Source organism: Cinclus cinclus, chromosome 2, assembly GCF_963662255.1.
Source record: "Cinclus cinclus chromosome 2, bCinCin1.1, whole genome shotgun sequence".
NCBI classification, from domain to species: Eukaryota; Metazoa; Chordata; class Aves; order Passeriformes; family Cinclidae; genus Cinclus; species Cinclus cinclus.
The window spans coordinates 68,070,355-68,094,095 of NC_085047.1; the positions used below are offsets into that span (position 1 = coordinate 68,070,355).

Consider the following 23,741-nt stretch of genomic DNA (forward strand, 5'->3'; position numbering starts at 1 on the left):
TTCAGCATTCTGGGGGGCAGCAGGGGGGAGGTGGACAGGCTGGAATATGCACTGCCACAAAAGACTTTGTGGCAGTGCATAACAACAAAATAATTGTAGCTATAGAAACTCTCAGCCTCAATGCAATTCAAATCCAGAATAACTGTCTACTAAAACACAAAAAGGATAATCACTCCACATGAAACAAAAAAAAAGCAATGCTACTTGTTTTAATTAGAAGTCTCTTCCATAGTGTAATTTATACAAACAGACACTGTAATCTGACCTTTAAACATATGGAACAGTTCTCAATTTCTATCTTTGTACTACAAATTGCATCTTCTTTTGCAGAATAAACTTTACAGAAGGCAGAAATAACAGGCTGTACTTAAAAAAAAACAAGGGCAATGGATAATGTAATCTAATGGTACTACCTGGTTTAAATCACAAAGAATCTGCAGCAGAAGATACTTCATTTACTACTTATTAATATTTCCACAGTGAGGAACATAGCATGTGCAGGAAGACAAAACCTGTGTTTTTGCCAGGTCTATATACAGATATACCATAAAAATAGTCCACGCCCATGTTATTGCAGCAGACAAAGTTCATCTGGCAAACTTAAATTTATAATGTTCTGACTGCTGAATTTTGCACGTGATTATGTCTTCCAAAAACACAAAAACCCATAAGAATGAGAAGCCATAAATTTGATTCCAAAACCCCAGAAATATCAAAGCTGCACCAGCCCTTCATGCACCCTCATCAGCAATGAGCTTCTAAAAGGCTCTTCAATGAATGCAGTAACTCCTCTGAACTACAGAAAACAATTTTTAAGGATATTGTATTTGGGAAAACCTGCTGCTAGAGGGACAAGATTTGCCAGTAGTATTCAAGGATATCTGCTGAAATTAAAGAACAATGATCCAAACCAAGCATGAGGTTCATGTCATTAAAAAACACTGACGTTCTACAGTTTTACACAAAAAAAAAAAATAGTGAAGAGAGGAGGCAGGCAGGATAGACAGCAGAAATTAACAGCAAACTGGGAGGCAGAAAAGGAGTTCTGAGGCTCCTCTGAAGGATGGTGAGACGAAGAACGCCATGATGAATGACACCATGGAGAAGGACCGACACAGGTGGAGGAGGAGATGACAATATTAAGAGAAAAGGAGGGGAAGATGAAGCGGAGCTGCTGAAAGAGCACTGAAATGCACTCAAAGAGCAGTCAGCAAGACAGGAAGGAGTAGAAAAAATAAAAAAAGAATGGGACAGAGAAGACAAGATAGTCATTTCTTGTGCCGGAGGGAAGAGAGAATTCAAACATGAAGAAAAACTATTTGCTTGGATTGCCTTAAAAAGCAGCCAGCAGGAGAGTTTTGCCTGAGAGAGTGAGAGTGATAGGAGGACTGGGGAGCATCAGGGGAAGCAGAAAGCCACTTGAGCAAAATACCTGGAGACAGTGTTAGAGGGATGGTGACAGCCTGAGAAGGTTTTGCAAAAAAACCTACCAATTAAATGGTTCTAGTCAAACCTGGAAGGAAGAGGAAAATTCAGCATGAGAAAAACAAAACTGGGAATAAGAAGGAAAAAGCTTTTGTCCATGCCCTGTTCCTTGCATTTGTTTCCCTCAGCACCTGAAACCTAGAAAGACAGGAGTCTGAACTCAGGTCTGATGTAATTTTCATTAATTTTCGCATTAGAAGTATCTCTTTTCAGGAAAGCACCTTAGTCTCAATTGTGTGAAAAGGGCTTAGATAAAGGTTAATGCAAAACATAACATTAAGTGCTTCCCAACTGGCACTCCTGGATTATCAACATGGTCTCTGAATTAGCACCAATGCAGGAATAACACTGGGATTATGTTGCTGATGCTTTCTATGGAACAACTGTTTCAGTGTGCATATTTTTCTGTTTCTGAAAATTATCAGTGTTCACATAGAAGCTGAAAGCTTTGACTATAGATGACTCCAAACCTGCATTTGTCCGTCAGCTGGTAGAGGATTAGGAACTAACTAAATTAGACAACAATGTCCTGTTAGGATCTGTGTATATTTATTTTTTGTTATTGGCACAGGAGCTGATGATCATTGAAGGGAATTTAGTCTCCACACATATGAAAATCATTTAACTGGTTAATTTATGTGATATCACTGCATTCAATTGTTTATATTGTTTTGCAATAAAGAATGAAAAACACTCCATCAAAAGCTGATAAAAGATTACTACCTAGAGTGGATTGCTGCCTGATTTACTTCTTTTGTATTTATTCAAATTAACCTGAACTTTTAAACCAAAAGAATTAGTGACAACAAAATGAGTACAACTCATGAGAAAAAAATAATAAATTTAAGAAGTGTTAATCCCTTCTTCTTCTTTGACTGCACATTAATAGATGATGCAGGGGCTAATGGCTAATGACATCTGCCAATTAGAGCACAAAGGCCATACTGTCAGGGCAGGTCAGAATACATGGAGTTCATGGGTTGAAATCCCTACAGCGCACTAAATTCTGAAATTTTGTTGATGAAACTGGAGTAGCAAAGTTCCAGTTTTACAAGATCAGGAGGTGCTTCCTATAGAGGAGACGAGTACCACAGCCAACTAGCACCTTTGAAAAGATAACAGACAGGAAAGTTTCTCAATGAGCTCACGGTTAGGTGCATCTTGAAGCTTCAAAATAATAATAAAGACTAAAACTTTCCTTTTTCTATTTGTTTGAGTTTTTTTTCCCCCTTAGGCTACATGGTACAAAGTTCTGGATTTATTAATAATTTCTTAACATAAAGGCACAAAGGGCTAAAATTACATCACTGTATGAAATGTAATAAACCATCATTTCGCAGCTTACAACTAGACTCAGATCAAAAGTGAGTTAATTTCCTGTCTCCAAGCTTATTGAGAGGGCACAGTCCCACTTGGATAGTGAGGGAACAGTAGGAGAATCACAGACTAACAGACAACAGGATGCCCCTAAACATCTGAATGACCCGTCACTGTAGTCCTGTGCAGTAACACACAGTTGCCAGTTTATCGAAAACTGAGGTGAGAAACAAGTTGTTGAGACCTGTTCACTATGTAATTAGGAACACAAGAGATGTTATAAGACTAAATTTCCTGCAGTCTCATAAGCCCCAAAGTAAGGTTAACTGTCAATACCCTCCCTTTCTGCCTCAAGCAATACCTCATTTCAGGGGAAAGTTACCATATTTTATTCACTCACATGCAATGAGCCTTGAAATGAGCATCTCATTCCTCTCCTCATATTCCCATCTCTGTCACTAATCCCCCCTTTATAAAGCTGTGCTTTCCAAGTTTCTGGGCACATCTGTTTTTTCCTTCCTTCCTCCACCCATCATCTCACCATCTCTAACAAGTTTTTGCTCCCTCCGTAACTGCTGGGTTCTCACTCTTTCCTGCCTCCCAGCTCCCCTTTCTGTATTCTTTGGACACCTCAAGAGTGTATCCGTCCTTCTTCCTTCACACCTCCATGCGCCTCTCGGGTCCTGTGTCTGCAAAATTCATTCCCAACATAAACACTCTGGGTGACTTCCTTCCCTTCTGCTGTTTAATTTGGAAGAAGAAACCTAATTCAAAGTATTGCACTGCCACTCCTTAAGCTTAATAAAACCTACTTCTCTGCATCTGCTAATGCTCTTTGGTCCACAAGCCTTTCCTTCATACATTCCTAGAGCCCGATGATTGCTTTCTCCTTGCTGGGGGACAATCTCTCTGACATTCCTCCCCTTGCTAAATCTCAAACACCTGGTGAGTTTTCCATGTTCATCTATGATGTTTTATATATTGTCATAAATGTCATACATTGACATTTTTTCTATTCTACTTCTCCAGCTTCTGAGGAGGACTTATTTTTTTCAGGACAAAACCTGCCATAAGTTGTCTGAGCATCTAACACCACTGCTGAACTCAGTCTTCATTTAAAAACTTACTTACTTCAAAGATCATCTTGGATAAGTCTTTCAAAGGTTCTTCCCAATCATGTAAGTTGTATATCTTTTCAGCAACAACACAGTAAGTATGGAAACTAACAATTTTATAATTGCTGGCATGTTTTTCTTATACAAGACCAGTTTCAGAGACGTCACAGATGCAGAGAATTGTCTCCACCTTACCTTTGACATGGCTTCTCCCATCCTCCAGCAGTGGTACTACTATAGTGTTGTTCATATTCCCAGGTGATCTCACAGCTGTGTAGACAACAGGTACCGACTGTACCACCACGGGGATACGGTGCACATGACTCATTTTGTTGGACTGCAAGTTCATGGGACTTGAAGGTGGTACTGGATGGATAATGTGCAAAAACTGCTGGCCTCCAACACCAGATGCAGAGGCCACAAGAGGACCTGGAGTTAATACTGATGGTACAGATGCTGCTGAGGAGACTGATGTTATTACTGTGGGGGATGAAGCTGGCCGACTAGAGGAAGAAGAAGTAGAAGTAGAAGAAGGGGAGGAGGCTGATGCTGTCATGGAAACCGGTGAAGATGAAGCTGCTGTAGGGGATGACCTGGCTTTGTTTATTGACAAGTCCACTGGCTCAGTCTGTGTTTGGAAATGATCTGCAGATAATGAATCCTCCGTGGGGTCGGCCTTCATGTTGTTTAGTAACAAGGGTACAGCATCCATATCTGGGTAGTTGTGGACGTTTGGAGACTGTTGAGGAAGAACAAAGGGACATAGTTACACATGTGGCTAAAGATGGCTTGTACACCCAGTTGCTAATGCGCACCACTCAACTTGATCATGAAAGCCACAGGACTTGTTTCCTTTTCTTGGGTCAGCTCATAATTTTAAAGTATGAATCGTGTTAAAAAGCACAGACATCTTCTGTTTGAACAGAATATTAAAAAGAAGAGAAAATTCTACTCCCATTTCTTAGAAAGTGTCAGGATTAACAGTGCAAAATCATCCTGGTTCTTTGCACTATGAAAGGTCACCAATGACAAAAATTTTAGTATTTTCTGCAGTAGTAACTATTTATATTGACAGAACATTTTTTTTCAAAAATCTAATTTTAAACCACAGCACTACTCTCTTGTGTAATCATCACTCAGACATGAATTAAAAATGGTTACTGCTACTTCTCAAACAACTTTCTGCATGCTCAAAGACTGTAATTTCCCCCCACGTATTTACCTTCTTCTAGACTAGGCAGACCTGGCTGCTTCTTTCTGCCACATGTCTGCTTTAAAAGGACAAGCCTTAGTACTTGTTTGCTCTTTACGTGATCTCTGAAGTTTTGTCTACAACACTTTCCAGAAGGTGGTGCCTTATGCTACCCTCAGTCCTTCAGTTTTACGCTCCACTTCTGCACTCTGAATGGCCATGGATAATGAACTTACAAGTCAGTACAGAGCCATGCATTTGTATGATTGTCCTGTCAGAGCAAGCAATGGTTACAGCAGTTCATTATGCTGAGCCATCCCATTAGATAGACTTCCATTGTTATTATTATTATTTCCACACTAACTGAGAACAATTTTCCTGATTTCACAAAATAATTCCATGCTTTAGATTAATTCTTTCAAAGCTGGTTGGACACAATTTATTCTAGAGTGGTGCCATCTGCTACTTTTATAGTTTTCCCTTACTTCTGTCATCAAAGAGGTAAATAGAATTTCTGAATATTGCTAGACCAAAGACAGATCCCTAGAGAAATTCATTTGATGTATCTTTCCATTTTGAGAATAACCAGTCTTTAACAATGTTTTTTCAAGTAATTTTCACCAGGCAAAGCAAGTATGGAAATGTCCATCGATAACCTGGTCATAAGACAAAGCACAGCTCTCAGCTCCTTAGCTAAGGAATTCCATGGCACTGCACTGCAGCAGAGCTTCTCTACAGACAGGCATTCACAGTGAAGTACCAAACCCCAACCCCAACACCAAACACTGCTCCTTCAAACCTCACTTGACCCAAAACAATTACTCCCTATACAAACTAGGCTGCTCTAAATGCATTAACTTCATCTCTAGATTATAGTATTAACTAAGTATCAAAAAATAATTAAGTCAGAAATATTTAAGCTAGAAATACTTTAATGCATCTACTGTCAGTAAACTAACAATCAATCAAGCTATGAATTCCCTCTGGGGTTTTTAGAATCAACTACGTTAAGTATTGCCAAGGAAAACCCTCCTTGTTCTGAGTTGGAGTCAAGTTTCAACAGAGAATGAAATTCTATTGAAAAAAATTCAAACACTTACATTGAAAACTGCAGTGATAAGGTCCTAACTGGATATTATTCCTGGCATGCTGAAAGATGAGATGTTCTGATAGATCTCACCTATTTAGCTGATTTAGATTGGTTCTTGGATCTGACATTTCCCCCCATCTGAAAGCAAGAACATCCCTGGAATGTTTTCTTCCTCTATTTATACACAAATCAATTTAAAATAAAGGGACCGCCATCTATATAATGAATTCACCTGGACCCTGGATCCTGCTATTCTCTTGTAATACAAGTAACAAAAGCAAAATATCCCTTTTTATAAAGACAGTGGGAAATTCTGCTAAAAAGAACATGAAGTGAAGAAAAGGTTACTTTTCAAAGCACATAACCAGCCATGAGTGACAAGGCTATGTAAAGCTCTTCCTCAAGAAGGCAAACCTGCCCATAATTACCAGGTGATGATTCCTGGTAACTACCTCTGAAACACCTCATCCTGGCTACAGTCCATAATGAGATCCCCCACCATGCCATCATAAAGACAAAATCATAAACATACATGGCACAAGAAGTTTATCTGTCAAATCTTGACAAGTCTCATCTATATGCACTTGGGCAGACAGACTGGTTCTGCTGAACTGAAGAGACAGGTACCAGAGCAAAGGTGGAGAGGGACACACTGCACAGGCTACACCTGAACAGCCTCATAAGGCCAAAGGCAGCATCTTAAATGTTTGAGAGAAGAGGGATAAATATCATCAGCCTGTGCAAGAGAGATGAGAGATCCCCTCATGCACATGGCACACAAGCGTGGAAGCAGCATGAGCTGTCACCTCTATCCAGAGTGTAGATAAATCCACCATGGAAGAAACCCTATGTTGCCTTACTCCCAGGTTTTCCCTGAGTGCCAGAGGCAGGTATCAGGTTGACCCACTGTCACAAGGGACTGGACTCAAGGGATCCACACAGACCTCAAAAGCAGTCCACTGCCAAACTGAGTGCATCTGCTCCCCAAGTCCCACCTGCCTTTGCAGCAAGAAATACTAGGTCCCTCACAAGAAAAGGAAAGAACCCCAAAGCCTCCTGTAGCAAATACCACACAAAGTATTTCTTCTGTGGATAGAGCTATGGTCTTTGAGACTAAGCACAGGTCATGACTTAAAGATTTTTCTAGGTTGTGCTAAGAACAGGACTTTGTGTCACTATAGCAATTACACCTACTCCTTTGGGAATTCAGAAAAAAAAACCCCACATAACTTCAGATTATCATACAAAACACTTTCTCTTTTAACAGCTCTTCTACATTTACTTTTGTTTGCGCATTCCTTATATTCCATGTATCTTTACCTTGGTACACTCATCTTGTTCAGAGCTGCTGGAGAGGCCACACAGTCTCTGTGAACTATGATAAAGCAGTTGATATTATTATTTTAGTCTTCAGTAGTGAAACTAAGCTCGAAACCGTTACAATTCCTTCATTAATTTCTACAAACACAATGACAACTGGTATGCCCTCCCATAGATACCTTTCCCTGACAAAACTCTAAGACTAAGGATGCCCTTTCTTTGGTCAATTCAGGATGTGACTGTTGTCAGCTGACATTACAAAAGATAGCAGGATCCTTATCAAAACAGGTTTGTATATCTCATATTTAGATAAAAATTATAAACAAGTGCTGCATTTTCTTCTGCTGGTGGTAAACATAGAGATCTACCCCAACAACTCCCACTCCCTTACAGTGAGCTACAAGTGGTATATAGATGTTTCTCCGTTACCTCAGATTTTATCTAAACTGCCAAAACTCTATTTAATCAGCATATGAATCAAAGCTTTGAACATTAAATGTATCATTATTTTCTGAAAATGGATGGTATAAGTAAATTTCTCCCAATGATGACAGCTATTCCAGAATTAGGAACTAAGGGAAGAGCAGCAAGGAAGCCAAAAGCAATGGTTGAATTCTCAGAACACTTTCTTAGCATCTCCCACAGATGTTATTACTTAGAAATAACTGTTCATTTCCCTAGACAATGAGTGTTGTTGTTAGTTTTACTTAATGGAACTACATATTTTTTTACTGAGAAGATAATAAAGCTGTGGCTATGATATTCAGTGTACCTTCAGCCATCCTGTCAGCTCAACTGAGAAACAAATAGTTCTGTGTTCCTTTCTTCCATCTTTCTAGTACTGTCTTTCCATTCTCATCTAGTGAACTGGGCTTCCTGTAGTGGTGTGGGCTCAGAGGATTGCTAGTTTGGGCATCTGAAGCAGGCTTTTCCTGTCCGGCTCCCAAAAGCATCTGTGCTGGTTTTGCAAACTTCATTTTGGTTTTAGGAGTCTAAACTCTGTTGCTGAGAGTTTGGCAGCTTTCAGAACACTTGGTGGCTTAGAAAGGGTTCATCCTAAGGTCCCTGTAATTCAGTGGGCTGCCCTGGATGCCAGCCCAGACCATGGAAATACAATATCAAGGGGTACATCTCCACGTGGCTTCCCTCATCTGACTGCCCAGCCCACTGGTACAATGGAGAGGGACAGCTTCATCCCTGCCACCAGCTGGGACTCAGAAGGAAAACTCAGCAACACATCTCTGCAACTTTGCTGTTGCATCCTTTTGCTGTTTACCATCCACTCAAATCCAGGGTGAGCCAGAACTGGAAGGCAGGTAAGGATGGCTCCCTGCTATAAAAGGCTTTTTAATAAAGCTGCAGCCTCTATTAATCAATGCTTTTGGCTCATGCTTTTTGTGCCTGCCTTTTTAAAGCTGTACACCAGTATTCTCTCCAGTGCTGTTTCATTAGCTTGTCTTTAATAAATACCACCAGGAATATAACACGTGACTTCCCTATTCACAAAGTGGTTTTTTTTGGCTGAATAAAAAAAGCATTCCTTACTCCTTATTTCCAGACTGTAATGGAAAAACAACCAGTCTATCTCACAACAAGCCACAATACCTGGAGTGAAACATGGTGACACTGTGGCTCATAACATCCTTTCTGCTAGGCAGCCATCCTTTCCTGCACAGTTCTTCATCTTCTTTCCAGCCCCCTGAATTCCACCTCCTCTTAACTTACTTGTGAGGAAATTTTGCAACAGCCCCTTTTGACTCTACTCTTATTCTACTCATGGCAACTCCTCTGGGTATCAGCATTTTCTCCCATCCTAAGGAAACCATGAAGAGCTCATAGTTTCCACACAGCTGAGGTTAACACCAGAGAAAAAGCAAGGACCATTTTGTTGTTAGCAACTCATTGTAACACCTTGCAGTTCCCAACTTCACAGGGTACTAAGCCAGAGTGAGTCTTTATGTCTTTGTGGACTTCTACTGAGCCCAAATAACAGAGTTTACAAACCTCCAACAATCAGCTGTCAGCTTTTGAAATGTCTTCCTTTCTGGCAGCAATCTCCCAAGGTCAAACATTTTGTAAGAAAGCATACCAAAAAAGCTGTCCTTGATGATGGAAACAGAACAGACTAAATTTAGCATTTATAAAATAAGCTAGCTTTGAGGACAGGAAGTTAAAAAATAAATTGCTAAGTGTTTAACTCTTCAGTCAAATCACACAAAACCCGTTCTTCATTTTCATCATGCTGTCCCACCTCATTCTGCTCTAGCAGGAGCAATTTTAGATGAGATGATAAATGTTTTGTCAGTGTTAGAGAAGACTGAGATAAGAAAAATCATACTCTATCTGAAAAGCTACCCACAATTTTAACCACATCGTTGCCAGTGCAGCACCAAAATGCCAAGGCTCGGCAGTGCAGGCATGCAGCTTCTCCTGGGCAGGCAGTGCAGAACTTGTGCCTGGCTAGAGCAGCTTTCAGCTCTGGTCATCACACTGGAAGGTGAAACCTTAATAACCAGAAATGCTGTGCAGAGTTTCTAACACTTCACAGTAAATGAAAACCAATACAATTTAAATGACAAACCCATGTGTTCTAGAAGGAGTAATTTTGCTTTTTGCATGTAGCACACAGATGTGCTTACAACTCTAATTCTGTGAGATGAGCAAGTGGATTGGGTTTAGAACATGGTGTGCTCATCTTTTGCACACAGTTTGCTTTTAAAATTAAAATGGAGTATTTTCCTTATCTTTTTCGTGATAGGATAGAAAGTTCCTGCCCCTGAAACTGCGGTTCTGTAGGTGCTGGCCATGAAACCTATCTGCCTATGTCAGGTTTTGTCCTGCCCCACCCCAAGTGAGCACTTGCCAAGCACAAAAGGCTGCAGCTGTCTTGGGTAAGTAGCAGCCTAAGGACTTCAAAAAGCCCTGTAGGTTATGGCTACATAACCTAAAACACGCAGCACTTTCCTTAGAGACTTTTTAGGGCTTATTTTGCTAATCTAGGAGTGAATGCTTTTCAAAGTTACAGGAAAGAGATATTTTTCAAAACTCCTTCCCGGCATGAGAAATTACCTTCACAGGATTTGCTTCTGCCTGAAAATCTCCACTTTAACTGAAGCAACAAAATACTCTTCAGAAAAAGAAGCAATACAAACTCTACTTGAAACACTCTGCTATCCCTCTGAAAAGATGACACATCCAAGACTCAACTATGCTCAGTTTGAGATGAGGCTATTATTATTAACATGCACATGAAGGGTGCACCAGTACAGTGGTGACAGGCAGCTATATAAAGGCAGAAGGACAAACACGTACACAGCTGGAAACTAAAACTGAGCAAAACACTTAAAATTTTGTTTTCACATGCTAAAGCTCCAAGTGAACAGGAATTTCTGTCTTTTAGCTCAAGGACTGCTGCTGTAGGCTATCTCAGGCTCACAGAACTGCGCAGCTTAGATGCACTGGAGAAACACAGGAGGTCATGCTGAAAAAGAGGGCAAAATCCAAGAGAACTGGACCTTTCTGCTTCCTTCTTGGAAGTACAAATTAAAATGCGTCTTACTGTCAGTTTTTAACAACAGTTGCTCAAGGTCAAGGTTAAATTTGTGTTCTAGGGAAGAAAAGAGATCCCCAAGAGATGGCACTCCCGAATAAGGTTGAGTCAGACTCTGTCACGACGCCTCCCGTTGAAGCTTTTATAAAAAGCAGCAACTGGAGCTGAAAAAGACAGAGGGTAGAGTCCAGGAATTATTAAAATTAAAAAAGGCTCAATGAAAAGTCATTTAACCAAACTGGAATTGATTCAACAGGAGAGACTGGGAGATACCCACTTTAAAACACTCACGATTCATTTAATGCATTATTATCTCTGCATAATACTTGGAAGTTTGATTTCAAAGAGGATGTTTCCAACCCTCAAGGCCTAAAAATAGTATTTCTATTCTCTTTGTGAGTCTGAAGAGGCAAAAGAAACTCCCCTAGCATATCCTATGAGGCACAGGTGGCCTTGTTAGCAGTGTTGCTAAATGTGCAAAATCTACAGAAGATGTCCCAAAATAAAGAGAATTAACTAAAAAGTGGGTAGAACAAATGCAAGCCAAACGTTCATAAATACATAAGCAGAATTCAAGCTCCAAGGCTGTCAACACTGTCTTCTAACTTCTTCAGATCAGTCACACTATGATGCTATTCCACTACTACTTCAACATTAAAAAAGGACCACATGCTGCAAGCTTTAGTAACAGTTCAAATTAGGACTGGAGAAACATGCTTCAAAATGAAAGGAGATCTCTATGCAAACAGCATTAATTTTTAAACATGTTTAATAAAAATTGCAAATACATCTAATATGAAATTACTTATTTTTCTACAATACATTTGCAAAAAATAAGCATTAACATTACTTGGCATCCAACTCTCCTGTCCCAAAACTGACAGGTTTACCAAAGGCTTTCTGTAACAGCGCAGAAGGAAAAAACAGTGATTACAGATTTCTACACCAAACAAACTAATCAGCCCCTGTACCATCTTGTATGTTAAAAGTAAAACAGATACATATCTTGAAAACGAGGATAAATTCCCAGTACCTCAAATTCTACATGGGCCCGCTGTAATATTTTTGATAAGCAACAAAACCTACCCCTTTGTTCCCTTAACTATGAACACGTTCAGAACACTAGATGTTCAGCTTAGATGTTTTATTTATATCTGAGCAGTGTTACTAGAAAGCTCTGTCAAAAGAAGAAAGAAACAAATTTATGCTCATTACTGTGACACAACTCGTGAAGAGAAACAAGTGTAACAAAGGTGTAGTGCTTTTATTATTACTTGCTTAAACTTAAAAGGAATCTTGGTAATATATTTGTATTCCTTGTACTGATCTATTTAAGATGTGAAAATAATTTCTGAATAAATGGCAGATCCATAAATAATTTTTAAAGGGAAGGTAAAATACTGTGAAAAAAATTATATTACCCCCATTAAATTATGGGATTTTAAAAAGTTAGTTTATAAAATTCTAGAGAACAAGAATGCATACAATCACCTAGCAGCTCCCCTTCTAAACCCTCCCCCCATGTTTTTGGGATTATTTTCTAATTTTGATTTCATTTTATGTTCTCTAGCCCAATCTTAAATCAGAATTTTATAATTCTGTTTATCCAAAATGTTAATAAATTTGAGTTCTTGATGTTCACATTAAAAAAAAATAAGAAAAATTCTACTAGACTTACACTGTGATTTTAAAGTGAATTTTCTTTTGTCAATCTAGACTAGTTACTTTGTCTGACATGGAACACATCAGGAACTTTCCACAAGTACCTACCAAGCAGGATTGTTAATAGAGAGGTCGATCAAATTATCAGGCTCAGTGAAAATAATTTCTATTAAAAGTACTCAGCAACATTTACATTTCTAGGTGAAAATATTCAAACTATATTGTGGGTTTTTTCAAACTAACATAAAAGCATTCAATATGTCCACATAATCCAACTTAGACTGAAAAACAATGAAAGCCTGAAGAAAAATCTGCAGCCAACATTTTTTTAAGTTAAAATTTTTATGCAAAGTTTTGATATACATTTTCTTACCCTGCATGTTACTCTGAAATATGCATAAATACATTAGCAAAAGGACTATTAGAAACAATGCATGAAACTATTATTTATACCCTTTAACCACCTGTAAGCTGTCACCAAGTTCCAGACAAAACTCAGCGCTCAAAAACTGATCTTACACTTCCAAGTCATTCTTCCTTGGTCAAGCATTGCCAGACACTGCAAGAGGACTCTTCTGTGCACCTGGTAAATAGAGCGGATGTGGAAAAGGCACAAAAGACTGGGTGGTACTTCTCTGCAATCATTCCTTATTACTCAGTCTTGCTCTGAGCTATGAAGGTCTCCATTAACTGCTTCAGCTCCTGTATACCTAGTGGGCACGTCCGTGGTGGTGATGGAGGTGCCGTGCTTGAAACTCACATCTAGTGTGTTATCCATACCCTGCAACTGAGCTTCTCCATGTCTGTCCTCACTTATCTTTGTTCATCTTAATTTACACCAGAAAAATATATATTCCCAAATGAACCTCCTTCTGTTTACTATCCTTCAAGCTGAAGTTTAAATTCATTTTGTTCTTCTGACCTCCCACCTGAGGCTGCACTCAAAGTTGACATTTCTTCAGTAAAATAAGTAGATGGCAGAGATAGGTACAGTTAGGTCTGACTGAAATTAACCCCTTCAGTGGCTTGAAAAGTGTTCACTCCAGAGAGAAAACATTCAAATCAAGTTTCACTAAAACTAACACTTTCTGCGTTCTGTTCCTCAAACTTATTGTTGGTGCTAGTAAAACAAACCTGGCTGGTACTGTTCACTGGTAATGAGGGAGCATGGCCTGAGTTTGTATATCCAAAACCTCTCAAACTCCCAGTGTGGGTAGCTCCAAACTCATTAACCTGGGTGAAAGCAGTGCGTTTCATTAACCCCCTTGAAATCCTTGCCTGCTTCCCCACTGCTGCCTTTCCTGTGGGAGCAGGCAGCACGGAGGAGGACATGAGCTGGCCTCAAAGAAAGAAAAAGAACCAAATTTATGAAAATAATAACACTGCCTATAAAAATAAATACTTACAGAGGCAGACAAAATGCAGAGATTGGGTCTGACACTGTCTGAAAGGGGAAACCTACATAGTAAATCTTGGCTGAAAAGACTGAGATACTACCAGCAAAGGGACCTGGGCTCCAAGGGGTCATGTCAAGTAAGTCTGCAAATTAAAGAAAACAGGCAATTTAAATCCTGAACAAAGCATTAAGTCACCCGATGTCACCTCAGATAAAAAAGGGAGGCCTACAAGAGGAAGATGAGGGTGGGAAGGAGATAATGCTCATATGTCTGGGTGTGGGGCTGGCTGGAAAGGCTGTGGGGGTTGACTAGATAGATGTCAGGGAATGTCCCAGCCTGGAGAGGAGGAGGTGGGTCAAGCTTGGAGTGACCGCACAGAAGGGCTTGTGCCCACTAAAGCAAAATGCCCCACCAGTGCCTGGGACCTGAACCTGCTGAGGTTCACCATTCCTCTGCTGTCAGCAGACATCCATCCCCAAAATCCGCTGGTGAAACATCTTGTCTGTCCCTCTGTGATAATGCGTCCACAAAAATTGAAGACAAGAAATGCATATTGCAGTAATGGCCCACTAAGGGTCAGAGCAAAATCAGCACAGACAGCCTTCCTCCCAATGCTGCCCAAAGGCAGACTGCTTCATCGCTCAGGCTCACCAGTGCTCTTCTAGCATGGCTTTTGGGAAGGTAGAATTGGGATGGCTATTTCTGACTTTTTCACTTTCCCTGAAAGTGAACAGTCATATAAACTATGAACATGTATATTTGGAAAATTAATTCATAATGCCTCTGGAATGGATTTTGACTCAATTCGCTGTCCTGGTACATCACAGTAGGAACTGTTACAGAAGAAAGGACCAAGAATAAAAACCAAGCTCACTCTGTGCACCTACTTTGAGTCTTAGTATGAAGTTTACAGTTAAAGGCTACGTAGAACAGCATATGGATTATGAGATGGACAACCCACTGACACCACCCATGGACCAGCAGACAAACACTCCACTACAGACCATTTAATGTAATAGTCCAGAGCTGACCATGAAAATTTCCTTGTTTCAGTTCTTATAATGTGACAATAATAATCATTTACTGATTACTGCAAAATTATTGTCTACAGAAATCTCCTTTAGATGTGGATAACATTACATTTCCACTTTACAGAAGGGGAAATTTAGGGAAGACTCTCAAGAGGTTTTCCCACACTACAATATCAAATTTAGAGTTGTAACAGTAAAGCCAAAAGATTGCAACACTCAACATAAAAATTAAATGATTCTAACTATGAAATCCTCTTTATATTATTTTATTCTTTCTGACTTTTAAGGGATAAATAAAAAAAGCACAAAACAAAGTATCATTATTCAGAGTACTTCTACTGCTCTAAAGTAAAGCCTGCAAAGCGTATCTGTAGCAACTTCCATTATTTGAAAAGGCTCACATCTGAAATCTGAGACAACTGTGCACACTCAATATTTCATTATACTTTTAATCTTAAAACAATAAGCATCTTAAAACATCTTAGCAACTGAACTAAAATGAACTCAAACTGATTTTTTTTTAATAGCTAACAATATTATAGTGATAATATTACACATCAAAAGAAACTGGGTATTTACTTGTTTTTCCCAGAACAGAGTCAATATGAAACTGTGAACACCATGTTATTAGTTAGGGATGACATCACTCCAAGTTTGTTCTGAACAACTAATTGCTTTTAAACCGAAGAAACATCAACTTTTAAAGAAGGTGTTTGTAAGAGCCACTTCCTAACTTCTCATTTCCTAAGCTTACATCAACTTGGGAATATATGACTATACCTAAAATTAAATTCTGTTAGAAACAAAACTATGGGGGTTTTGACAAGTAATACATATAAAATGCCATATTAGACACCTAAAACTAAACTGTAAGCAGAACAATGCTCTTCAGCCCCCCTCAGAGATATACATTTTAACTTAAAGAAAACTTATGTGCTACCCATGGTGACAGGGGCAACCAGACACAAGCTATATCTCTTGCTAGTGAAAAGAAATGTAGAAGGAAAAGAGAAAGCTTTTATTTTGGTGCACAAATTATTTTTCAACAGAGTAAGTAGTTTTACTTCAAAGTAGAAGCTTTTATTTAAAAATAAAGGATGAGAGGGAGAAGTAAGTATTAGAATGAACCATTGTTAATGATATACACTGACCCATTTAAACTGAAGGCAAAGAACAGATCAGTTATCTTCTGATCTTTTTGTTATTGCTTTACTGATTGCAACAAGCTAGTGCATTTGAAACCAATTCCCAAAAGTTTCTGGTCGACCTAAATCCTCTTTCCTTGCCTTTTCCTCACCACTTTCCTTTGCTAACAAAACCACATTCTGTACAAAGATTTCTCTTGGTTCTTTCACTAATCAGAATGATTTGCGCTCAACTCGGGTGTCCAGACATAGGCACATGGTGCCATTTGAGATATCCTGGAGTGTGGAGGATGGCACTGAGCTCAGGGACAGGCTCTGGCACCCTCATGGGAAGGAACTGGCAGTGGCTGGGGTGGACCAGAGTACCCCTGAGGGCACAAGTTAACAGTGCTGGCAGTTGTGCAATTACTTACCTATGCAAAACCAGCAGAAGATGCACACAAGCACCTCCTGCAAGCAGAGGGACAGAAGGGGAAAAAAATCATATTTTGCTTAGTGCTGGTAAAAAAAAAGGGTTCTGTAATTCTCAAATTCATTTTAAATACAGGCATAAATGGACTGCCTGCAAGGAGATGTTGTGCAACATCAGAACAGTGACATCAGGGTAAGCACTGTCACACTTCCTCGTGTTAGACCGAACAGGACACAACACCTGCTACTAGTTAAGGAGCTGATGTTTTACCCCATCACTGATATCACAACTCACATTCGAGTAGAAGTTATTGTTACAGTCATAGAAGGAAGGTGCATAACTGCGTGTGTCTGTTGGTTCCAAGAACAGACTGCTGCATTTTCAGATATACACACACACACGGATTCACCCTTCTCAACAGTCAAGGCTTAAGGGTAGGATGCAAAGGTACCAAACATTCTGAAATACTCCTCCTGACTGTTTGAGGAGCACAATTGTTTAAAGTGCAAGAGCTGATCCCTACATGTGTAATGCCTTGGTTCTCTGATTCAGAAGGAAGACTTGCAAACACAGTGTGCTTATTTACTTTGGGAGAGGTGCATGAGGTAACCTAAAAATATTATAAATTCAATCACTCTCTTTTTCCACTCACTGTAATTACTATGCCCAGCCAAATGGAGATGAGCACACTAAATACATCTCTGAATAGGCCTACTCAAAATTCTGCTTCTTCTGAGACACAGTCACTATTACTCTTGTTGACACGCGGGTCTTATGCTTAGCTATTTTACAGCACTAATTAGTACTGACAGCACTTAATATATTACAAATTCAATATGGGAATTCACACTATGGTTTAGGGGCTCTTTTACCACTGAATTTAGAAGAGTATCTGTAGTTCAATATATATGTAATTGCACGTTACAGGCATGAAAATCTAACAGGAGTAAACTAAAAGCTGTAAAGTGCAGCTGTTCCATTAATGGCTTGGCATCTCACAACTTTGCTTCAAAAATTCAAGCCTTCTGCTTTCAAGCAACACAGAAGACAGATTCTGACACTGAACAACACCAGCATAGAGAGAGCCACGGTTCCTCTGTGGGGCCACTTGTGGCAGGGCCACAGCGTTACTGTGCTGATTAGCTCAGGTACCTCCTTCAGAATGCCTGTACACTCAACACTTCGCTCTGTTTCACCTCTACTGCTGTGCTTGGGTTGGGAAATGGATCTTGAAAGACCATCCAGTCATCCCACCTGCTGTGGGGAAGGACATCTTTCACTACACCAGGTAATTCAAAGCCCCATCCAACCCGGCCTTAAACATTTCCAAGGATGGGGAATACACAGCTTTTCTGAGAAACTCACTGAGTCTCAACAACTTCACCATAAAACTCACCATGTCTCTTCATTATGTCCAGTCTAATTGTATGCCCTTTCAGTTTAAAATCATTGTTTCTTGTGCTGTCGCCACAGACCTTTATTCATCTTTTTTATAAACCCTGTTTAAATACTGAAAGACTGCAATATTGTCTCCCTGGAGCTTCTCATGGTACTCCTCTGGAGTGAGCAACTCCTCTCTCGGCCTTTCTCTCATAGGAGAGATGTTCCAGTCTGCTGCTCAGTTTTGTAGCCCTCTTCTGGACCAGGTCTAAATGTTTTTTCACAACACAGAAATAGCTGACACAGAGCCAACCACTCCCCCACCCACCAAATTGGTTTTCTAGAGGTACAGTGATATAAATAAATGAAAATCGTGCTCTCATAGTATACGTAATACCTTTATGCAGTACTCTCCTTGCTGTTTCAACAGCTTGTCTACTCCACTGACTTGCAATCCACTACACAGGAGTAAGGTTGGCAGCTACTGCCCGTCTTTACAGATATTTTGGCCAAGTCAAAAAGCTCATCTTCTGTGTACCTTCCAAGAAACTTCACCATAACTGCTGCACCAGCAAAGAACAGCAGGTCTACCAACTGTGAACAGGCCAATTTTCCCAAGAAAAACTGAAGCAGGTATGGAAAATTTTGATGGCAAGGAAGGTTTCCTACATGTTAGAGAGAGTTACATGCTTCAGATTAACTTTATAAGAAAGAAAGAAAATAAAAATCCTGATAGAAAAAGCCCCATTACACTTAATAAAACCCTTAACTTAGCTACCAGGAAAGTGGTTTCTCAGGGCAGCAGAACATCACACTGCCTGTCCAGCTGGTGCTGGGCTAAGCCACCCAGCACCCTCACCACCTGCCACTAGACTCTAGCAGTGATGTTCCTCTGGAAAAAGGAAGGTTCCATTGGGAAAACAAAGAGTCCCACACCAACCCTCACTTTGCATTTTATAGGAAAATAGTGACTCTGAGGAGGGAGTCTGGAGCTCTGATTCCACATTATTTAGATAATCACTGGATGAAATCAGTGAAGTGTATTTTGTGCGCAATGTGTGAAGTGGTGTAAGCCTGTCTTCCTCTAGCACTACTGTCAGCAGCCTCTGGCTTACGTGCTAAATTGTGGTATGTGGGTAGACTGCAAGTAGCACACAGCAGGAATTAGATGCTAAAATCATGTGTCTTTCACAGACTCAAGGTATCATGAATTACCTCTCTGGTAATGCACAGCCAGTTAAGAGAAAAATCCTGCCGAGCACAAACCTTGAAAGTTTCCCTAGCAAGTAAACTGATCAAAATATTCTCTCTCTCTCACTGCTGTCCTGTAACTCTCAGAATCTGTAAAGCAGACCAGTTTGAAGTGGATGCATCAGAAGATCCCATCTCAGAACAACAGCCTCATAACTACATCTCATAAATCACGAAAAGCCTCATAAACAGAGCTCTCCTTGTATGTGTGGGAGACAGACTTGAATCCCTTCAGGCACGGGTGCAAACTGAACCCAGGTCTTCCACATCATTAGTGGTTAAGTGACCCATGCTTCTTAGTAAAAAAGAGAGCAGGAACATTACCTGCTATTTCTGTACTTTAAAATACAGTGTTTCAGGGCATCTGAAGCAGAGTCTGAGTCACAGCAGTGGAAGTTTTAACATTTCAACCACCAGGTCAGTTACCCTCAATGGGAGAGAAACACAATCTCTGTTCCTAGTCCTGATTAGATGCATGCAGCACTGAGCTGCTCTACCTTTAAGGGGCCCACAAACACAAAAACACAATTTTAGGCCTTAAGAAATGTAATATATTATTACTAAAAGTAGTGACACTTCTCCAAATTTTTGTAGTCAAGCAAAAGATTTAAGGATTTCACTTTTGAATTCTGTCACTGAAACCCCTACTGATGGTCCTCTTCAGGAATAAATGCTAAAAGCCCATTTATTTTGCTGTGTAGTGAATTATAAGAAAATATTAATACTTGCCTGTGACTAGGTGTCCAAGTGGCTAGGGCACCATTGACATGGGCATCATTTAACACAACAGTGTTGTGAAAAGGTTTTATAATCCCATCACAAGACTTTAATAGAAGCGCTCACAGCTCATATAAATTGAGGTGGTCTTCACAGACAGATGAGGTACTTTATCACATTTCACGGTAACAAGAACTTTTCATACACAAGGGACTACTCCTCAAGTGCACTAAGCATTTCTGAACGCTGTTCAACTTCAAACCTAGTGACTTTACAGTTTAGACAGCCCTTTATATTTAACTACTAACTAATCCAGTGCCTGTATAGGATATAATCAATAGCTTTATTATACTTGAATCTAATTTCAAGATTGATCACCATTTTTTGCCCCTTCTCTCCTTTTTGAAATGTGAGCTTGCTCATAGGGAATTAAAATAACAGTTTTAAGTTACTATCTGTCATAGATACTGCATTTTACTAAATTTAAAGAAGTTCATTATCATACTGAAAGGTCTTTACAAAGCCAGCTGTACAAGCCCAAAGACCTTCCTACAGTGACTATGCTACATGAAGAAATATAACAAAGCTGATGCACTTGCAGATTAAAGGAAGCTAATTTCATTTTATGATGTATGATGTGTTTGGCATAACATTAGATGGTGAATCAGCTGAGTTACCAGTCCTGTGACACAGGCATTGCTTAGTGACAAGGGCTGCTGATGAACCAACTAATGACTCCTGTTCTGAGAGAAGCACTTCACAAATGGCCAAGAAAGCCAGCTTACCAACCAATCCACTCCATTAAAAATAGACCCCCTACAGGGCTGATAGTTAAAACAATAGAGCTGGCTGCCTGCCAAAAAAACCTCAAAAAAACCTAATGTGTGAATCTACTGAGGGAAATCAGGTTATTTATTCATACTGAGGATCCCAAAAGAGAAAGAACATTTGTTTAGGCCAGAATTTGCAGACTGAACCCTGCTTCAGGCATCAATGCTGTTTCAAAATGATGGTCATGATGGGCCTAAATATGAAAGATTTAGGAATGGCAGTAAGACAAAACAACCAATCTTTTCATAGCAATATTAAAAATGTAAATCTAAGAGAAGGAGAAGCTGGGCAAGTAAAACTTAATTCATGCTTTGCCTTCATCCTACCTGACTTTGCCATCCACCCTACCATCCTTTGCCTACCGTCCTACCATATACTTCTATATACAGAACAATATTAACACATCCGATCTTAGAAATATTGATTACACACCACAATTATGATATTTCAAATCACATCCTCGTTACATCCTAAAATAACAGATATTACCATGCAGGGATATGTTTATCACTGTGAGGCTAAAACAGTCACCTCTAGAAAATTACTTTACTTTATAACCTTTTCAAGATACCAAAATAATTCTTAGGATGATAATGCAGCACTTGCAGTAGCAATTGTGTACAACAAAGGCAACAAATACAGCAACTGGTGGTGCTTGGAAAGGTCTCATTAAGTTCATGTTGAGTTCAATAGGTCTTTCCTGCATGAAAGGTTGTGAATGATGCAAGGCATTATTTCCAGTATTTCCCTTACAGATTAGCTTTGTCCAGTAAAAGAACTAGTCAGGCTATACTCAAACAAGCAGTCAAATCCTCCTGGGGAACAGATGTTTCTGGGTCTTGTCTTCAATATTTCAGATCTGTCAAAAAGGTCAAACCCATGGTATATAAATAGTAAGAAGTATGCCACTCATTTTCCTTCCATATACATTTTTGTTAATGATGAAGAACACTATAAAAACTAAGGGAGAGTAAAAAGAAAAATTACATGAAAGAGTGAAAAAATTAAATAGATTAACACCTTTAGTTCATCTAGCTCATAACTGGAGGATCTAAGAAAGAAAATTAGGCAAAGCAAGCCCTCTTTTTAAAATTCCTGGTCTTGCATTTGCCCTAAAGAGGAGTGTTCAACATACAAACACAGAAAGAGACCTCTGGGCAAGGTGATCTTGAAAACACAACTAACACTGAACTCCATTTCTCAAGCAAAAGGATATATCCAAATAAATTATTTTAAATCCTAGAATAAAATGGCTTTAAACCCAGAATGTATTATCTGTTTAAATTAACACAACATGGTATTTCTCGTATGCTACTGCTATTGAATTAATCCAGATACACCTCCTTCCTTAACAGGTATGTAGCTTACAAAAATTTGAGAGTCAGTTATCAAATATAACTCTTCTTATGGTATTCATGGGTCAACATGCTTCTTGGAATTTTGCCGTAAATTTTAAGAGCTGAATTTTAGTTCACTTAAAGTTAACCAAATAAACTCAATAAAGCACTACAGCTTAAGTCAATAAACCAATAACCTACATTACACAATATAAAATCCAAAAAATTTACTAATAGCAAACGCAGTGTGTCAAATTGATTTTATTGTTATCATAACATGTGTTAGACCAAAGCATGAATATCTGGGGAGAGTGTACTTGGAATATTTTAAAAAACCCACTAGGACCCGCCATCATAATGGTGTACCACAGACAGGCTTCAGGCAGGTTAATATTCCCTGATCCTGCATCTCAATGTCTAAAATGAAAATGTTCACAGGTGAGCGATGGCAAATTAATCTTTGCGTATAATCAGTAGAGCCAGGAGAGGTCAGAGAGCTCCTGAGCTGAGCAGGGCTGCTGTGTCCCCACAGCATGACTTCTGGGCTTCCACCTAAAAAAGCTTCCCCTTATTACCAGGTCCAGCTACATACATGCACTGAAATGGGCTAAAACTAAGGTAGGAAAACACATCCCTTGGTCATTTTTCTAGTATTCCACCTGTATGGTGAAAAAAGAGATTGCTCACCCTAATTAAAACATTCCAAAGGATAAGCAAGATTTCATGTTGGAAGCTGCATAATCACCCCCTTTCTAACTCTTAACTGTAGATCTCAAGCTGCAGGGTGGGTAGGTAACAAAGAAGGGAAGCAAAGTATCTCTAGAAAAGGACAATCTCATTCAGAAAACCTGATTTCCTCCATCTACCAATACCCCTTTAATTTTGTCCAGATTAACTTTTGGCCAAAGGTACACATGGGTCAGAATGAAGCTGCAGTAAAAATATTAAAAGCACAGTAGGGAGCACAAATAGCTCAATGTTACTCATGCAAACTAAAGCACAGCTGACAACAAGATGCTTCAGAAAGACTTCTTTTCTTCTTCTTTAAATGAGGCATCGTTTATAGGCTTTTAGAACCCATTAGACCTCAAGGACGTTCAGAATCCTGAATTTTAACTTCAGCTTGGCTTTTCCATGAAGGGTATTACCTTTAAGGCAAGCAAGAGAATTACAGTTTTTAAGCATATTTAATACCAGAAACCAGTGAAGTGTTTCAACTTATTCTCAACAGAAAACTCCGAAGTGACCAGCACAATAAAAATATCTCTATAGTAATGCATTACTTAGATAAAATGAAGTAAGGCTCATTATTTGCATTCGTCATGGAGCTATTTTTGAAAAGGAAAATTAAAAATACATGTGTGATTAGAAAGAATGATCAGGGCACATGAGATTTGCTGTCTTTTTTACTTTACAGTATATCATAAAACTACTGAAAATTAAAATATTGTCTCAGTTTATATTACCAAAGCCACAATGTAACCTGATACAATTTGTGATTTACATACT

The 23,741-nt window shown here is 39.3% G+C and overlaps 1 protein-coding gene across 1 annotated transcript in view; it reads right to left on the reverse strand.

The window, feature by feature from the left end:
* Nucleotides 1-23,741, reverse strand: part of KLF12 (KLF transcription factor 12) — a 123,153-nt gene that overhangs the window by 63,611 nt on the left and 35,801 nt on the right. Inside the window, exon 2 of the mRNA XM_062514792.1 lies at nt 4,113-4,656. Coding sequence (XP_062370776.1) covers nt 4,113-4,656 — 544 coding nt within the window. The remainder of the gene's footprint in view (nt 1-4,112; nt 4,657-23,741) is intronic.